The sequence below is a fragment of the Poromitra crassiceps genome (assembly GCF_964638095.1).
Source record: "Poromitra crassiceps genome assembly, chromosome: 2".
NCBI lineage: Eukaryota > Metazoa > Chordata > Actinopteri > Beryciformes > Melamphaidae > Poromitra > Poromitra crassiceps.
Genome location: NC_139624.1, coordinates 82264736 through 82284059, shown reverse-complemented (window position 1 = coordinate 82284059; position 19324 = coordinate 82264736). Strand labels below are relative to the sequence as shown.

The 19324-nt window shown below is 44.8% G+C and overlaps 1 protein-coding gene across 1 annotated transcript in view; it reads right to left on the bottom strand.

The window, feature by feature from the left end:
- The window catches only part of flt1 (fms related receptor tyrosine kinase 1), a gene marked incomplete at its 3' end in the record, with an annotated part of 64188 nt that overhangs the window by 11293 nt on the left and 33571 nt on the right, over positions 1-19324 (bottom strand). The window contains exons 12-16 of the mRNA XM_083663228.1: positions 16537-16645; positions 11861-12160; positions 5351-5497; positions 5060-5191; positions 3075-3181 (exon numbers count right to left, since the gene is read on the bottom strand). Of these exons, the coding sequence (XP_083519354.1) occupies positions 3075-3181; positions 5060-5191; positions 5351-5497; positions 11861-12160; positions 16537-16645 (795 nt within the window). The remainder of the gene's footprint in view (positions 1-3074; positions 3182-5059; positions 5192-5350; positions 5498-11860; positions 12161-16536; positions 16646-19324) is intronic.

Sequence of the window (19324 nt, the reverse complement as noted above, 5' to 3'; positions counted from 1 at the left end):
CAGAAAAGAGTGATACATCATGCTCACACAGAAAAGAGTGATACATCATGCTCACACAGAAAAGAGTGATACATCATGCTCACACAGAAAAGAGTGATACATCACGGTCACACAGAAAAGACTAATACATCATGCTCAAACAGAAAAGAGTGATACATCACGTTCACACAGAAAAGAGTGATACATCACGCTCACACATAAAATAGTGAAACATCACGCTCACATAGAAAAGAGTGATACATCATGCCCACACAGAAAATAGTGATACATCAGGCTCACACCGAAAAGAGTAATACATCAGGTTCACACAGAAAAGAGTGATACATCATGCTCACACAGAAAAGAGTGATACATCACGGTCACACAGAAAAGACTAATACATCATGCTCAAACAGAAAAGAGTGCTACATCATGTTCACACAGAAAAGAGTGATACATCACGCTCACACATAAAATAGTGAAACATCACGCTCACATAGAAAAGAGTGATACATCATGCTCACACAGAAAAGAGTGATACATCATGCTCACACATAAAAGAGTGATACATCACGGTCACACAGAAAAGAGTAATATATCATGCTCACACAGAAAAGAGTGATACACCACGGTCACACATAAAAGAGTAATATATCATGCTCACACAGAAAAGAGTGATACATCACGCTCACACATAAAATAGTGAAACATCACGCTCACATAGAAAAGAGTGATACATCATGCTCACACAGAAAAGAGTGATACATCATGCTCACACATAAAAGAGTGATACATCACGGTCACACAGAAAAGAGTAATATATCATGCTCACGCAGAAAAGAGTGATACGTCACGGTCGCACATAAAAGAGTGATACATCATGCTCACACATAAAATAGTGAAACATCACACTCACACAGAAAAGAGTGATACATCATGCTCACACATAACATAGTGAAACATCACGCTCACACAGAAAAGAGTGATACATCATGCTCACACATAACATAGTGAAACATCACGCTCACACAGAAAAGAGTGATATATCATGCTCACACATAAAATAGTGAAACATCACACTCACACAGAAAAGAGGGATACATCATGCTCACACAGAAAATAGTGAAACATCATGCTCACACAGAAAAGAGTGATACATCATGCTCACACATAAAATAGTGAAACATCACACTCACACAGAAAAGAGTGATATATCACGCTCACACAGAAAAGAGTGATACATCATGCTCACAGAAAAGAGTAATACATCATGCTCACACATAAAATAGTGAAACATCACGCTCACACAGAAAAGAGTGATACATCACGCTCACATAGAAAAGAGTGATACATCATGCTCACAGAAAAGAGTAATACATCATGCTCACACATAAAATAGTGAAACATCACGCTCACACAGAAAAGAGTGATACATCACGCTCACATAGAAAATAGTGATACATCAGGCTCACACCGAAAATAGTGATACATCATGCTCACACAGAAAATAGTGATACATCACGCTCACACAGAGAAGAGTGATACATCATGCTCACACAGAAAATAGTGATACATCAGGCTCACACAGAAAAGAGTGATACATCATGTTCACACAGAAAAGAGTGAGACATCACGCTCACACATAAAATAGTGAAACATCACGCTCACATAGAAAAGAGTGATACATCATGCTCACACAGAAAATAGTGATACATCATGCTCACACATAAAAGAGTGATACATCACGGTCACACAGAAAAGAGTAATACATCATGCTCACACAGAAAAGAGTGTTACATCACGGTCACACATAAAAGAGTGATACATCATGCTCACGCAGAAAAGAGTGATACGTCACGGTCACACATAAAAGAGTGATACATCATGCTCACACATAAAATAGTGAAACATCACACTCACACAGAAAAGAGTGATACATCATGCTCACACATAACATAGTGAAACATCACGCTCACACAGAAAAGAGTGATACATCATGCTCACACATAACATAGTGAAACATCACGCTCACACAGAAAAGAGTGATATATCATGCTCACACAAAATAGTGAAACATCACACTCACACAGAAAAGAGGGATACATCATGCTCACACAGAAAATAGTGAAACATCACGCTCACACAGAAAAGAGTGATACATCATGCTCACACATAAAATAGTGAAACATCACACTCACACAGAAAAGAGTGATACATCACGCTCACACAGAAAAGAGTGATACATCATGCTCACAGAAAATAGTAATACATCATGCTCACACATAAAATAGTGAAACATCACGCTCACACAGAAAAGAGTGATACATCACGCTCACATAGAAAAGAGTGATACATCATGCTCACAGAAAATAGTAATACATCATGCTCACACATAAAATAGTGAAACATCACGCTCACACAGAAAAGAGTGATACATCACGCTCACATAGAAAAGAGTGATACATCAGGCTCACACCGAAAATAGTGATACATCATGCTCACACAGAAAATAGTGATACATCACGCTCACACAGAGAAGAGTGATACATCATGCTCACACAGAAAATAGTGATACATCAGGCTCACACAGAAAAGAGTGATACATCATGCTCACACATAAAATAGTGAAACATCACGCTCACACAGAAAAGAGTGATACATCATGCTCACACATAAAATAGTGAAACATCACACTCACACAGAAAAGAGTGATACATCATGCTCACACATAACATAGTGAAACATCACGCTCACACAGAAAAGAGTGATACATCATGCTCACACATAACATAGTGAAACATCACGCTCACACAGAAAAGAGTGATACATCATGCTCACACATAACATAGTGAAACATCACGCTCACACAGAAAAGAGTGATACATCATGCTCACACATAACATAGTGAAACATCACGCTCACACAGAAAATAGTGATACATCTGGCTCACACATAAAATAGTGATACATCACGCTCACACAGCCAAGAGTGATACATCATGCTCACACAGAAGAGTGATACATCATGCTCACACAGAAGAGTGATACAAAATGCTCACACATAAAAGAGTGATACATCATGCTCACGCCTCTCACCTGTTTAAGCTTGCGTATGAAGAGAGTGAGCAACAACCAGAAGAGAGTGGCCACCACACAGGTACAGGTGAGGGTGGGGATTTCCAGGAAGGAGGATTCTGAGGCACCTGCACGCACCCACACAGGCATGCACGCACGCGCACACACACACACACACACACACACACATCATCGGGCAGTGTCCTTTCACTGTCTCACACTGTTACAAATGGTCCACGTCAACCATGATCCGTCGGCTGACATTCAAGCCATATACGGGCCTCTGGGTCCGGCTGGTCACCTGGCCGCTTCTGGACGTGGACGGCACTTCTCTAATGACATCATCACCACAAGATGACATCACAATGCCATCAGGTGACATCACAAGTGCCACAATTGTCTTAAGTGTGACATCACTGGCTGGGAGTGAGAGGAGTTATGACATCACCAGTGATGTCAGATACCCAGACTAGGACAGCTATAAGTAGGACCAGTTCAATAGGTAGAGAGGTTCTCCTAAGGTTCTCCTAGCCTTCTCCAGTCACGCCACAATCACAGAGTCCCACGCAAGATAGTGATTGTGGAGATGAAGCCTACAGCAGTCACCCAAGTACCCCAGGTCTGCTTCTGAGGCCGGACAGGACACTTGGAGTTACTCACAGATTAGGCAGTGTCTTGGCAGACACACCTGCGACATCGCGAGCGGCGAAATCTGAGCCAGGTTTATACCGCGAATCGGAACCAGACTACGGGTCCTTCAAACCCATACAAGAATCCGAACCAGAGTCTGGGTCCTTCATCGCCCGGAACTCTACAACACACACTGATCCTCACATTTTTAGCAATCTACCCCTCCAGCAATGTGGAAACCAGCGAGACACTACCACCCATCCTCCTCGTTCATCTCAGCCCCATGTTGTTTTTTGTAGGAAGACCCAGTTGACTGCAGAGTGGACCCTTCAGAGCCGCAGGACGGGCCCTTCAGAGCCGCAGGACGGGCCCTTCAGAGCCACAGGACGGGCCCTTCAGAGCCACAGAACGGGCCCTTCAGAGCCACAGAACGGGCCCTTCAGAGCCGCAGGACGGGCCCTTCAGAGCCACAGAACGGGCCCTTCAGAGCCGCAGGACGGGCCCTTCCGGAGGAAATAAAAAATGGAGACAGTTTCCTTCCTGACTGATCAGAACACAACAACAACACACACACATGCACGGAAGCGCACGCGCGCACACACACACGCACACGCACACGCACACGCACACGCACACGCACACACGCACGCACGCACGCACGCACACACACACACACACACACACACACACACACACACAACCACTCCTCTTTCCAGGCCCGGGCTGGGAAGCATCCGTCACTGCCCAATAATGGCATTCAAACAGGGGTAGTTGAACCATCGGGCTGGATGTATTTGTGTGTGTGTGTGTGTGTGTGTGTGTGTGTGTGTGTGTGTGTGTGTGTGTGTGTGTGTGTGTGTGTGTGTGTGAGAGAGAGAGAGTAACTGAACAAAAGGCAAAGCAAGTTCCACATTGGAAGTATGCTAGACATACTTTGATATGTGTTTATTTTTGGAAATGATAAACACACATATCCTTTTCTGTGTTTAATATTGGATGAGGCACTTTATAGCCCTTCTGGGTTTGTAGCCCCATCCTGCATATATGGCCTACATGTTTGTTTGTTTGTTTGTTTGTTTGTTTCCATCACTTTTTAATAATTGTGTGTAAATAAACTAAACTAAACTAAACTAAACATTCAGTTTCCTCCACACCTCATTGTGTAAATACTAATGACTATATATGACTATATATGACTATATATGGCAAACTGTTCTATTTCCAGAACTTGGAACAAAAGACATTCAGACATCAACATACCCCATATATGGAAGAGACCCATCTTTGACAAGTTCATGGTAAACACAGGCAGCCAATCAAGGGGAGAGACAGACACCATTGAAAAACACTATATTGGTCAAGGAAGGAATGCTTACCGCTGACCCATATATAGGCAGAGCTCTCTACAGAGCCCCTCTCATTGGTGGCCTGGCATGTGTATAGGCCCTGGTCCTCCAGTGTGATTCGATCAATATGGAGGGTCCCGTCCTCTGGCGTTATGATGATACCTGACAAGGAATGGCAAAAATGGACAAACTCTCAAGGTACCAGCTTCTTTACCATTGAAGTTTGTATTTTATTTTATTTTATTTTATTTTATTTTATTTTATTTTATTTTATTTTATTTTATTTTATTTTATTTTATTTTATTTTATTCATTTATTTACCTGATCCCTGTGACAGAGTGCCTCCGTTCTTGTACCATGTGATGGTTGGGAGAGGTACGCCGTGTGCGGGGCAGCTGAGGGTGACTGAGCTGCTAACATTCACACTACAGTCTGTCAGGTTGTGTAGCAGCACCGGAGGCTCCAGGACTGAAGGGACACACACACGCACGCACGCACATGCACACACACACACACACACACACACACACACACACACACACACACACACACACACACACACACACACACACACACACACACACACACACACACACACACACACACACACACACACACACACACACCATGAATGTTAAAGTGTGTGTATGTGAGAGACAGAGAGTGTGAGAGCAAGAACAACTGGGATGTATTCAGGGGCGGAGCGACCCTATCAGCCTAGAGGGGGCGAAGCTTTTAGGGGGGCCCAAGAAAAATTTGCCTTTTTTGCATGTTTGAATCTGTTTTAGCCATATTTAGTGGAATATCTCATTTTAAACACACCAATGTTATTAAAAAGAAAAGCAGAGAAAGGAGTGCGTCTTTGGTAGGCCGAGTAGTATAACGTCAAGGTGCTCTTTGGTCAGGGGTAGGACAGTTGAGACTAAAAAGAAGTAACCAAGGCACTCTTGTAGGTGAAAAAAGTTAAAAAGCCTTTATTGTATGGCTAATGCATAGTAGCAAGAATTAAAAACGTGCCAACGCGTTGCGGCACACAGGCCTTCATCAGGGTGACAAACAAGGGAAAAAAACTGCAAAAATGTGCTTATGTTTGTTGTTTTTACAAGTTGTACCTTTGAAATGAGTGATAGGTTTATACAAGGTGTTTTTTTCCCTGATGTCACTGCTGGAGTTACCTGCCGACTCCTTATATGGTCGTCTTCCTGTCAGCTCAATGTATTATGCAACTGAACTATATGTTGGCATTTCCTGCCACACCTTATTTTGCATTGCAGTTTTTTTCCCTTGTTTGTCACCCTGATGAAGGCCTGTGTGCCGCAACGCGTTGGTGCATTTTTAATTCTTGCTACTATGCATTAGCCATACAATAAAGGCTTTTTAACTTTTTTCACCTACAAGAGTGCCTTGGTTACTTCTTTTTAGTCACACCAATGTTATTGTCTATTGATTGAATTCCTCTCACACTCACACCACTGACTTTAATATATAAAGTCATTTTAAGTCACAACTGTAAAATAGCTGATAGCCCCTATATCCGAAAACACAATTTGTCACTCATTGAGCCAAGTAATATTATGTCCAAGAAAGCCTACAGTGAAGTCACTTTACAGACAAGCTTGTTCTGAAGAAGAAAAAGAAAATCACAGGTTGCCAGCCAGGCCTCTTCAGATGTTTCAGCACCGAGGCAGAGCCCTCGGTTCAGCACCACCGTAGATGGACAGTGACAAGCCACTTCTTAACATGCAGTGGCCTACGCACACTCCCGCGAGTATCATATTCATCTCGGTCGCCGGTGTAGGATCCGGATTCGCACTAAAGCGGGTGCTGTTTAACTCTGGCAGCTCATGATCCAGATAATCTAGCTGGTATGTGAGTGGGCACACTTTACAAACCATTAATGTCCCATCATTATTTTCATGAATGGACGTAGCGTTAGTTACGTGGCTGGATTATTTGGAAGAGAGCCAATTTAGGTGAGTAAACAAGTAAAAGTTGAATCCCCCATCTGCCAGTTTAAAAATGCAAGAGAGATGATAGCCTACTAGAGTTGCGCGATCTTGACCTCAGTCAGATCGTCAATCGCCACCCTTTGACATCGCCAATACATGATGTCATCGCGCAAGCACATATATATATTATATGGATGTTAACGTCCATATTAATTAGCTTCAGCTGCGCTCTTGCTGTAGGCTACTTTGCTAACTTAGCATCGATGCTAGCGGGACTTACCCAGCTATCGTCATTGCCTGCTTTTACTGCTGCTTGCTGGTAATAATCCCATCATTCCCATGCCAGAAAAAGTCTCCAGATTTGTCGCTAACGTTAGTCTCTTCTGAGAAGTTTTCTCGAGTTGGATGCAGCCAATTCTATTGTGTGAGGCAGCTATTTGAGGCAGGCAGTGTTGTGTGACTGTGCGTCACTGCGGAGAGGATAGGAGCTGACTGACTGACAGCCTATATCGAGACACTAACTTTTGTGGGGAGAAATACATTTAAAACTAGTCAGATATGTCTTGAATGCCACTTAAATAAATCACCCACAGTGATTGACAACGGTGCGACCACTATTTTGACTGCGCTCATTTTTGGCACAATGCCAGGAATGGACCCTCTGTTAAAATGGCATGTTTTTGAATGGAGTTTCGTTAGAAATTCGCTAAAGCTGTTTCCTATCACATTTCTTGTTATCGATACATGCTAGCGCACCCCTTCCCCCTTCCCCCCCGCCCACTGGCAGAAAAAACGGCTCATATCCAGTTATTTCTAAACAAAGACCCCTCTCATGTTTAAAAAGGTAAAACCGGAAAATATACTGTTCTGGCTAGCCAGACATGATCCAGACTTCATGTTTAAAAGCCGCTACAGCACCCTGTCTGCCCCTGTCTCCCTCTCTCTCTCACACACAGACAGGCGTGGACTGCATAATCGGGCACGTCGGGCCGATGTCCGGTGGCCTGGCCTGGCCTGCAATGTTCTTTTTTTCTTCTTTTTTTGATGGGGGCCCTGGGCGCTGGGGGCCCTGTGGGGTGTGCCCTCTGCCCCGTTGTACCCTCCGCTACTGGATGTATTTATAAAACACGGTGGCACGAAAAGCCAGACAAATTGTGTCTGACCCTGTACATCCCCTTTATAATGAGTTCACAAAACTGCCCTCGGGAAGACGCGATAGAGTTCCTGCAGCAACCAAGAACATCTACAAAAAATCTTTCATACCAAACGCAATAAATCTGCTAAATTCATAAACGTCAGACTCATCCACATCAGAACCATGTCCGTTATCGCTGTCTCTATTGTGCTGTTGTCCTGCTGTCTTGTTCTATGTTGTAGTATGTATTTCCTGTGCTGTGTACTGTGTCTGTGTACTGTACTTTTCATGTGTGCAAGCAAACCTGTGAAGCCAAAGACAAATTTCCACATTGTGGACAACAATAAAATTGAATTGAATTGAATGTGTCTATTTGTGCAATTTGAGCAAATCACATAAAGATCTAGACTAGAGTAGACTATATAGACTAGAGTAGAGTATATTCTACGTGTTTTTTTTAAATCAAGTTCTTTCAGATTTTTCTCCCATTTTCTCCCCAATTTTACTTGGCCACTTCCCCCTGTGGTTCTCCCCCCCTGCCAATCTGGGGAGAGCCATAGACTAGCATGCTTCCTCCGATACATGTGCAGTCACAGCCGCTTCTTTTCACCTGATGAGTTTCACCGGCAGGACTTAGTGCGTGGGAGGATCCCGCTATTCCCCCCAGTCCCCCCCCCTTCCCCCCACACACACAGAGGAGGTGCTCCACCTTCAGCTTCCACCTTCAGTCAGGACGGCTGAATCACTGCCGATCTTTCGGAAAAGACTAAAGACACACCTTTTCACACTCCATCTGGGCCCTTCTTGAACCAACTTCTTTCTCTCTCTTAATATATATATATATATATATATATATATATATATATATATATATATATATATATATATATATATACCGTATATACTAACTTAACTTTACCACTATTCCTTCAGATGTTGTAGTTGTCATAGACTGTGTTGCATAGTTGATTGCTCTATTGCTGACAAAAATGTGTTATTGTAAGTTGCTTTGGATAAAAGCGTCTGCCAAATGATGTAATGTAATGTGCTAGTGCAGTGATCAGGACACACACTCCCACTGGCTTCCCACCCGCAGACACGGCCAATTGTGTCTGTAGGGACGTCTGACCAAGCCGGAAGTACCATTGAACCCAGGTCTCTGTGGTGGTAGGCAAGTGCTTTACTGTACATGTTCTCTGGAAGAGTGCCAGTCTTGGCCGATAATGCTGTTAGTGACACGTTTCTGCGAAAGAGTGGCCTCCACTTCAACCTGTGAGTCAGCTGACATGAAGTTTCTCTCGGGTCCCTTAGTCACCCTGAAATACCCTGTCGTACAAACCCATTTCCTCAAATCCTCAACAATGTAGTATTTCACCATCCGGCCTGTTATTAGCCTGCGAGGAAGACACAATGACATGAGTCACAAACCACTTTCTCAATTTCCTTCTCACCTACCGACTAACGGACACTATATTTAGACTCCCAAATCTCTCTCTCTCTCTCTCTTTTTGTCTCTGTCTCTCTTGCCCACCATGTCTGAATTTTTATCTATCTCTTTCTCTCTCCATATCACTCTCTTTCTGTCTCTCTCTTTCTGCCCCCCCCTCCTCTAGTAATGCCGCTGTGCTGGTCCTAGGGGAGGAAGTCTACGTGTCGTAGCTCTGATTGTATAGAGAGCAGCAGTAAAAGACATGCAGAAAAGTCACTTAAGCAAGGCGACTGATTGTTGTTTCCTCTATCTTCCTCCTGGACAACAATTGATGATTGTCCGCGGGGCTGTGGGCTTGACAGTGTCTGATTGGCTGATTGTTCCTCTGGCCCTGTGCAGGGGCCTGTAAATGTGGCAGTGTGGGAAGTGCCATTGTCTGCTCTTCCTCCAGACAACAGCTCATTCCCACGTGAAAGAGGTGCTGAGCAAAGGCAGGGTGGGGCCCCCTGCAGGAAGCCGAGGGGACCCAATTCCCAAGCAGCAAGCCCTCTGTGACGGGACAGGAGGTGTTTGTTTGTTTGTATGTATGTATGTATGTATGTGCAACGTATGCGCACCAAATGCAGGTGTTGTGTGTGGGGAAATTGGGTGAGCTCGATTCATTCAAAATACAAGTGAAACTGCTTTGAAAGTTGGTTATTTGTTTAGTCATGATGGTAGTCATGGAATGGTTGCTCAAGGAGGGAGATTTCAAAAGCAGTTTAGAAAAGGTGTTTAGTTTTGGGAACAGTTTAGATCTTTGTGGTAACCTGGTGTGAGTGTGTGCAGTGTGCGTGTGATTGTGATTGTGATTGTGATTGTGTGTGCATGCGTGCGTGCGTGCGTGCATGCGTGTGTGTGTGTGTGTGTGTGTGTGTGTGTGTGTGTGTGTATTTACGGGCAGGTCCTTTGTACTAAAGGTAACTAGTTACACTATCGGAAGTGTATCTGACTCATTGGAGCACACAATCACTGGCCATTTAGTCAGGCCTCGCTCACAGAGTTGGCATGCAGCCTCTCCTCTCTCCCCAGAGGGCTTTCATAGTCCACTTTCCGGGCTGATTCCATCTCTGCTCAGCCGTGCATCTGCTCAGCTGTGCATCTGCTCAGCTGTGCATCTGCTCAGCTGTGCATCTGCACGCAGGCGAGTTCCATCATTAGCAAACAAATGCAGCTCTCCGTGGTGCTGAACTTGCATTGACTCATTTTGGCCACAAATTAGCCATGTTTACCCATTTAGTCGGCCCTAATTACCTAATTCAAAAATCTGGCTCCGATAGGTCACCCGATGGAGTGCTCTTTTTACACTTCCTGAAAGATTCAGCGCGATCGTACGTAAAATGGCATAGCTGTGGCCGAACACATTTTGCTCACACACAGACACTTTGCATTTTTATATATTTTTTTCAATTATTGTAATCTATGTATTTTGTTACTTTTAAAAATGACGATGTTTATGTATGTGAATGTGTATTTTTCATTCACATGGTTTTTCTTGGTGCAGATTTAAGAAAAAAAGAAGTAGAAAGAAGTGAAAATTCCGCTGCATCTCATGCAAATAGGTATGCTTCTTACAAATGAGATTGGCTGTTTGAATTGAAACACTCTTGCTCTGTTTTTGAAACAGTAAGCCAATCTCATATAGTACAGCAGATAAGCTCCCATTAATACAAGAATTGTGCCATTTTTGTAAGAAACATGAAATTTCTCACATAGTGAATGAATACCATTTATTTTCAGATGTGGAGGGAAGTCAGATTTGATTTCAAATCCAAGATGGCTGCCATTTACCCCAATCAGGTCTAATATTCAAATGTGCTTACAACAATTGTGTACTTTTTCAAAGAAACATGAAATTTCTCACATAGTGAGTGAATACCATAAGGTTTATTGTCAGATGTGAGCAATTTCATGCTTCTTTGAAAAAGTGCATAATTGTTATAGGCACATTGACATTAGACCCAGGAAAATGGTGGGCATCTTGGATTTGAGATCAAATCTGACTTCTGAAAATAAACCTCATGGTATTCACTCACTATGTGAGAAATTTCATGCTTCTTTGAAAAAGTGCACAATTATTGTGCTTATATCCGGTGCACTAATCAAGGTACTCTACCTTTAAAGAGTAACTTTGTTACGTAAATAATTACTTGTTAAGGTACATGATGAAGCCAAATAACCAATTCCTTTCAAAAGTAACTTACAATAATGATGATTGATGACGATGAGGGAGGAGGAGAAGGATCATCATGATAGAGATGATGACAGAGTTGACCCACCTGTGACGGCCACTTGTGTGTCCAGGTGTGTGTCCTGTCCGGTCAGCAGGTGACGGGCGGAGCAGCGGTAGGTTCCAGACTCGCTGGGTGTCAGGTTGCTAAGCAACAGGGTCAGCGAATGGGAGAAGTCTCCCGATGTGAGATGACCACTCGGCTGAGCGCGCTCTGTCCGCACTGTGTCGACCAGTCGCTGCCATGACAACGCTGTGTACAGGTACTTATTGGCTATGCAGGTGAGCGTGAAGTCTCCGCCCTCTCTAGGCTCCGCCCCCTGTCTTACACTGAAACCTCCTGGGACATCTAGGGGGAAACACAGAGGTCAGAGGAGAGGAGAGCAGGGGAGAGGAGAGGGGGAGGAGATGGGAGGGGAGGGGAGGAGAGAATATGAGAGGGGAGGAGAGGAGAGGGGAGGAGAGAGGAGGGGAGGAGAGGAGAGGGGAGGGGAGGGGAGGGGAGGAGAGGAGAGGGGAGGGGAGGGGAGAAGATGAGAGGGGAGGAGAGAGGAGGGGCAGAGGGGAGAGGGGAGGAGATGAGAGAAGATGAGAGGGGAGGAGAGGAGATGAGAGGAGAGAAGATGAGAGGGGAGGAGAGGAGATGAGAGGAGAGAAGAGGAGAGGGGAGGAGAGGAGATGAGAGGAGAGAAGAGGAGAGGGGAGGAGAGAAGAGGAGAGGAGATAAGAGGAGAGGGGAGGAGAGGAGATGAGAGGAGAGAAGAGAAGAGGAGAGGAGAGGAGAGGAGAGAAGAGGAGAGAAGAGAAGAGGAGAGGAGAGGAGAGAAGAGGAGAGGAGATAAGAGGAGAGGGGAGGAGAGAAGAGGAGAGGAGAGAAGAGAAGAGGAGAGGAGAGGAGAGGAGAGGGGAGGAGAGAAGAGGAGAGGAGAGAAGAGAAGAGGAGAGGAGAGGAGATGAGAGGAGAGGAGAGGAGAGGAGAGAAGAGGAGAGAAGATGAGAGGGGAGGAGAGAAGATGAGAGGGGAGGAGAGGAGATGAGAGGAGAGAAGATGAGAGGAGAGGAGAGGAGATGAGAGGAGAGGAGATGAGAGGAGAGGAGAGGAGAGGAGAGAAGAGGAGAGAAGATGAGAGGGGAGGAGAGAAGATGAGAGGGGAGGAGAGGAGATGAGAGGAGAGGAGATGAGAGGGGAGGAGAGGAGAGAAGAGGGGAGGGGAGGAGAGAAGATGAGAGGAGAGAAGAGGGGAGGGGATGAGAGAAGAGGGGAGGGGATGAGAGAAGGGGAGGGGAGGAGAGAAGATGAGAGGAGAGAAGAGGGGAGGGGATGAGAGAAGAGGGGAGGGGATGAGAGAAGGGGAGGGGAGGAGAGAAGATGAGAGGAGAGAAGAGGGGAGGGGAGGAGAGAAGAGGGGAGGGGAGAAGATAAGAGAAGAGGAGAGAAGAGAAGAGGGGAGGAGAGAAGGAAAGAAAGGGGTGGTCAAAGTGAGAGAGAGCTCAGATCCAGAAGCTCTTCAGTGAGCTCCTGTTGGAAGAATAAGCCCTCTCAGTTTCTCAACATGTGGCTCTGGATGCTGCCCAGAGGCTGAAACCTACACTGTAAGAGTTGAATCGACCAAGCCTCCATTTTCTTAACCTTTGATGACAATGTTGAATGGCTATTGTGGGCATGAAGGAGCTAGTGGAATACAGTGAAAAGGCTTTTTATTTACTTTAGCCATTTGAAACTTCCTGTGGAAACGGCGCGAGGGTTTCCTGATGGCAGATAGTGTTTATCTTTCCCGAACACCCCCAGGCCTCCCGAAATAAAGCGGCCCGCCAGTCCAAGGAAGTGTGCCGCGCGGGGAAGTGCAACGATAAGAGCCCCAGGTTCCTGTTTCACTCTTGCTCACACACTCAAAGCTTCGCACACACACACACACACACACACACACACACACACACACACACACACACACACACACACACACACACACACACACACACACCTTTTTGTGTATCCATGGTAACACAACCACCCTCACATCACACAGACAACTACAATATGTACACAAACACAATGCATGACAACTAGGCTACTTTGTCCTGCCAACTATTGTAACTTACACTGTTACAGTACAATTACTGTGTGGTATAGGCTACCTTTAGGCTTTCTAAATTCCAACGTAGAGAGATATATATTTTGTTCTTTTGAACATGTGTTATGGTCTATTTGTGTCTGCACTTTGTTTTCATGTTTTTATTTCGAGTCTTGTGTGATTTTATGACTGTTTTGTTTTTTGCTCTGCTGCAACCCAAAGTGCCCTTCTGGGACATATGAATAAACTTGAACTTGAACTTGAACTTGAACTTGTGTCCCATACAATAAATTTTTATGATCTATACATAATAATCGAATAGACTACTATATATTTGATTAACTTCCTTGGGCCCTATCTTCGTACAGGCTCTATCCCCTATTAGCGCTTGCGCACTTGTTTGCGCATGCCTTAAAGCAGGGAAGATTGCAGTCCGCTGTCCAGGTGTTATGCAGAGTTTTGCACCCCTGCACAGCATAAAAAAAAGCATCCCCACCTCACGGGAGCATAATTGTAATGATGTATACAGAAATGTAACTGTTTAAAAGTGAAATAATTGTCTGGTAGACGTGACCTCACGGCACGTGTCGCAGGCGCAAATTAGAGCCGTGCCAAAATCATCTGCGCCCCAAAATGCCTGCGCAAACGGGATTTGGGCGGTCTTAACTACCAGAATTATCCATGGGTGTGGCCAGGCAATGCTGGGCTTTATGTCAATCAAAACCAATCAGATTCCCATCTCGCAATGGCTGTTTGCGCGAGGCATGCAATATGCTGTAATTCTCTCCATGCGTAATAGAGTGTACTCACTCGTGCGAGGACAGAGAGAGATGGAGAGAGCTTATTGACAGATCGTCTGTGGTGCCAACGACCCTCCGGGTTATGAAGGTAAATAGTCTGTCCATTGTCCATCCGTTTTCTCAATTAATTTCCCTCTTTGCGATCTGATAAAAGTTTCTCAGTGAGTTATAGTTGATCGCCTCCCTGAATTATCTGCTAATACCCAATTTTAGCAGCATAATTTGATGTCCTGGCATGGCAAGGCTGTGCATAATGACATATCCAAAAGGAATTTTACTTTGCACTGCGCTGCGCTGCACGGAGATTACGGTGTGCTCCCACCGCAGCGAGGTATTTAGCGTGTAAGAGGTCCTTTTCAAAGCTCTTAGCGCAAAACTCTTAGCGCAAAGTAATTGCGCGCTGCTGACGATAGGATAATGCCATCTATCCCCACATTTTACAGGTGAAACGCCTGCTTTGGCATGTGGCAGCCTATGCCCAGTACAATTGTAACAGGCATGCGCTTGTGCCTGCCCCCAATTTGCATTGCGCACAGCGTTAAACGAGCGCAAACGCTAAATTAGCGCTTTTGGGAAGATAGGGCCCCTTGTGTCTTATAGCCTATTTAGAAGGTTGCCACACAATAATCATGCCATTTGTAATAAAACAGCAGAAGTATAGAGTGAATCAGCATGTATTTGAGCAGCTTTGAGCAACCAGACAGAGTGCCTGCCCCTCAGTACAGGACATCAAACTCTCCTCTCTCCTCGGTGACCCTGCATGCTATCTCTCCACCCGTCCTTGACACTTCTACCTCCCGGCTCCCTAACACATTCAGGCGGTGTCTCGTCATAGACGCGTGGTCAATGGTTCAGCATGGGGGAAATCCTCTCGTTCTCCCCGTTCAGCATATTTAGCATTTAGCTGCTAGCCCAGCCCAGGCAGACAGGATCTGGGATTCAAACCCCACACTAAACACACATCTGAACAGACGTCTACCTACTCTAGAATCCCCAATCCTGTTGTGTAGAGCCGCAGCACCGTCCTTTGGTGAGTCAGCCCATTGTGATATATGGGTTCCCCCCCCACCCCACCATCTAGTCTCGCACGCCAGCCGTAGTAACATTTTGTGGGCGTTCCCACACAGACCGACTGTATCTATATCTATAGTGGCGTGAGCTTGTTTTGCCACCCCAGACAGATACATGCCATATCTCCTTTTGCAAACTGAAAACTAATTTTCACACTTTCTGCTCCAGCTTTTCTGCTTGGGGGAAAGGAAAAGGGGGAGGTGCTTCCTTTTGTCACTTGCTCTTATTGCTTTACTTTTCTCTACTTTCACACATGGTCACTGTGGAATATTCTGTATCAGTTGTATGATGTGTCTTTCACCCGCTCATTTCTTCTTACTTGGCTAATTCCCCCTGCTGCCCCGGTCGCTGCTCCAACCCCTCTGCCAATCTGGGGAGAGCCGTAGACTAGCACCATGCTTCCTCCGATACATGTTCAGTTGCCAGCCGCTTCTTTTCACCTGACATAGCACGTGGGAGGATCACGCTATTCCCACCAGTTCCCTTCCGCCCCGAACAGGCACCCCGACCGACCAGAGGACCAGAGGAAGCGCTAGTGCAGCGACCAGGACACATATCCTGATTCCGGCTTCCCACACAGCCAGTCGTGCCTGTATGGACGCCCGACCAAGCTGGAGGTAACACAGGGGCGCAAACCTGCGACCCTCGTGTTGGTAGGCAGGGAATTTGCTCACTTCTTATTATTTGTTGTTTATGATGACAAACTACACACTTGTTTGAGTAGCCTGCTGTAATAGCCTCCTGTTTAACTCTTGAGAATCACTCATGTTGTCTGTGACTACCTGTGATGTAGAAGTGGACGTCTAGCTGGTCTGTGCCCACAGAGTTGGAGGCGATGCAGCGATACACTCCAGACACAAAGGCTTCTGCCACAGTCAGGACGCCCACCGTCTGTGGAGACACACAAACATCCACATGAACAAACCAGCACTGAGCACACAAACGCACAGACACACACAGACACACAAATGCACACACACACACATACGCATGCACGCACACCCACGCACGCACGCACGCACGCACGCACGCACGCACACGCACGCACACACACACACACACACACACACACACACACACACACACACACACACCCACACACACACACACACACACTCAATACCTCTGCCACTGATAGCAGGGCTCATATTTTCCATGGGCCCATTGAGCGGACAATGGTGCTCTCTGAGCCAGGCCTCCTGCCAACTTCCAGCCCAGAGGGCAGCTTAACATGCTAGCTCTCGATTAGCAGTTAGGTGTGTGTACACCTCTGTAACACAGTGTGTGTGTGTGTGTGTGTGTGTGTGTGTGTGTGTGTGTGTGTGTGTACACCTCTGTAATGTGTTCACCTCTGTAACAGTGTGTTTACACCTCTGTAACACAGTGTGTGTGTGTGTGTACACCTCTGTAACACAGTGTGTGTACACCTCTGTAACAGTGTGTGTACACCTCTGTAACACAGTGTGTGTGTGTGTACACCTCTGTAACAGTGTGTGTACACCTCTGTAAAACAGTGTGTGTATACCTCTGTAACAGTGTGTGTACACCTCTGTAACACAATGTGTCTACACCTCTGTAACAGTGTGTGTACACCTCTGTAACACTGTATTTATCAAAAATAAACACAGTATTTATCAAAAATACTTGAAAAACTTGTCTATAAAAGATTAATTGAGCATCTCAATAAGCACAATATTATATATACACATCAGTATGGGTTTAGAAAGAGACATTCAACATATATGGCAATTACACATCTAATTAATGAAATATACAAAGCTAGAGACAGAAAGGAAAACACTATAGGTATTTTTTTAGACTTATCAAAGGCATTTGATACAGTCAACCACCATATCCTTTCCCAGAAGCTCTCACATCTTGGAATAAAAAACAATACACTGCTTTGGTTTACCAGTTACCTTAAAGATAGACAACAGTTTGTATCCTACAATGGGACCAATTCTCCTTTTCTTCCTATACTTTGCGGCGTGCCACAAGGATCAATTCTTGGGCCTTTGTTATTTTTGATATATATCAATGACCTCCCAAACGTGTCAGACAGGCTGTCTAAAATTTTATTTGCAGATGACACAAGTGTATTCTATTCGCATAAAGATCCTGATGTCATCATTAAGGTCCTAAATGAAGAACTTGACAAGCTGTCCATTTGGTTTAAAGTTAACAAATTATCACTGAACATTAAAAAAACAAGTTTTATTTACTTTGGCCTTAAATCTGGGATTTTTAACTCCTCATCTAAAATTGTGATTGATAGCGTCTCGATAACCAGGGTCTGTTCAGCACGATTCCTGGGTGTTCTGCTTGATGAATCTTTATCTTGGAAACCTCATATCATGGCCATATCTACAAAAATGGCCAAGAGTATTGGTATTCTAGGCAAAACACTATGTTATATTATTCTATGGTTTATCCGTATATTAGTTACTGTAATTTAGCCTGGGCTAGTACTCACCAAACCAAACTTGAGCCCATATACCGTCTGCAGAAACGAGCTCTAAGAATAATAAGCTCTGTACATCGAAGGCACTCCTCCCAGCCTCTATTTCTTCATTTAGGTATCCTCAGTGTTTATCAAGTGAACCATCCCGAGATTGGATTATTTGTTCATAGTTCCTTAAAAAGAGACCTTCCCCCTTTTTTTCATGACATGTTTGCATATGGTTACCAATTTCATAACTACTCCACACGCAGCTCTGTCTCCTCAGACCACCCCATTCCCGTACTTCTCAATCCCAGTTCAGTATACTCTACAGAGGGTCCAAGCGACCACTGCTCCTGGCCTGCCCCCCGGAGGAAAGGACATGCCTGGATGGGTTAAATGCAGAGGACACTTTTCACCGGCCACCGTCAGCATGAGTGTGTTGTGGCCGCATGCATGCATTGTGGTGTTCGTGTGACAATAAAAGACGGGCTTGTCCCGTTACGAGAGAGAGATATGGAATTCTTTGCCTTCACATCTTTTTCTCTTCACAGAAGTTCAAAAGTGCATTGAAATCACTTCTCCTAGCTAATAAATATTTTCCATATGGGCTGCCTATACAAACTGTGGTCTGATGGCTGTCTCTAAACATAGATTGTTTTTATTTTTGTTGTCTTTTGTTCATTTTCTTCTCATTGTTTTACTCTTCTTACGAAAACTTGAAGCTATACAGCATACAGTAAGTGTCCACTTTAGTGTTTAGCATTTATTCCACTTGTATGCATTATGTGTGTGTGTGAGTGTGTGTGGGGTGGGGGTGTGGGGGGTGTGGGTGGAGGGATGAAGGGGGGGGGGGGGCTATTTTATACTGATGAAAATCTGATAATACGCTACCTGGAGAATGCCACACCTAAGCCCCTGGAGGGTTTTTAGGCAATTCTCCTGCACATTCAATGCTGATTATATATTGTATTTTTTTGTAATTGTTTTTATATGTGTAAATAAACAACAACAACAACAACAACACAGTGTGTGTGTGTGTGTGTGTGTGTGTGTGTGTGTGTGTGTGTGTGTGTGTGTGTGTGTGTACACCTCTGTAACACAGTGTGTGTGTGTGTGTGTGTGTGTAC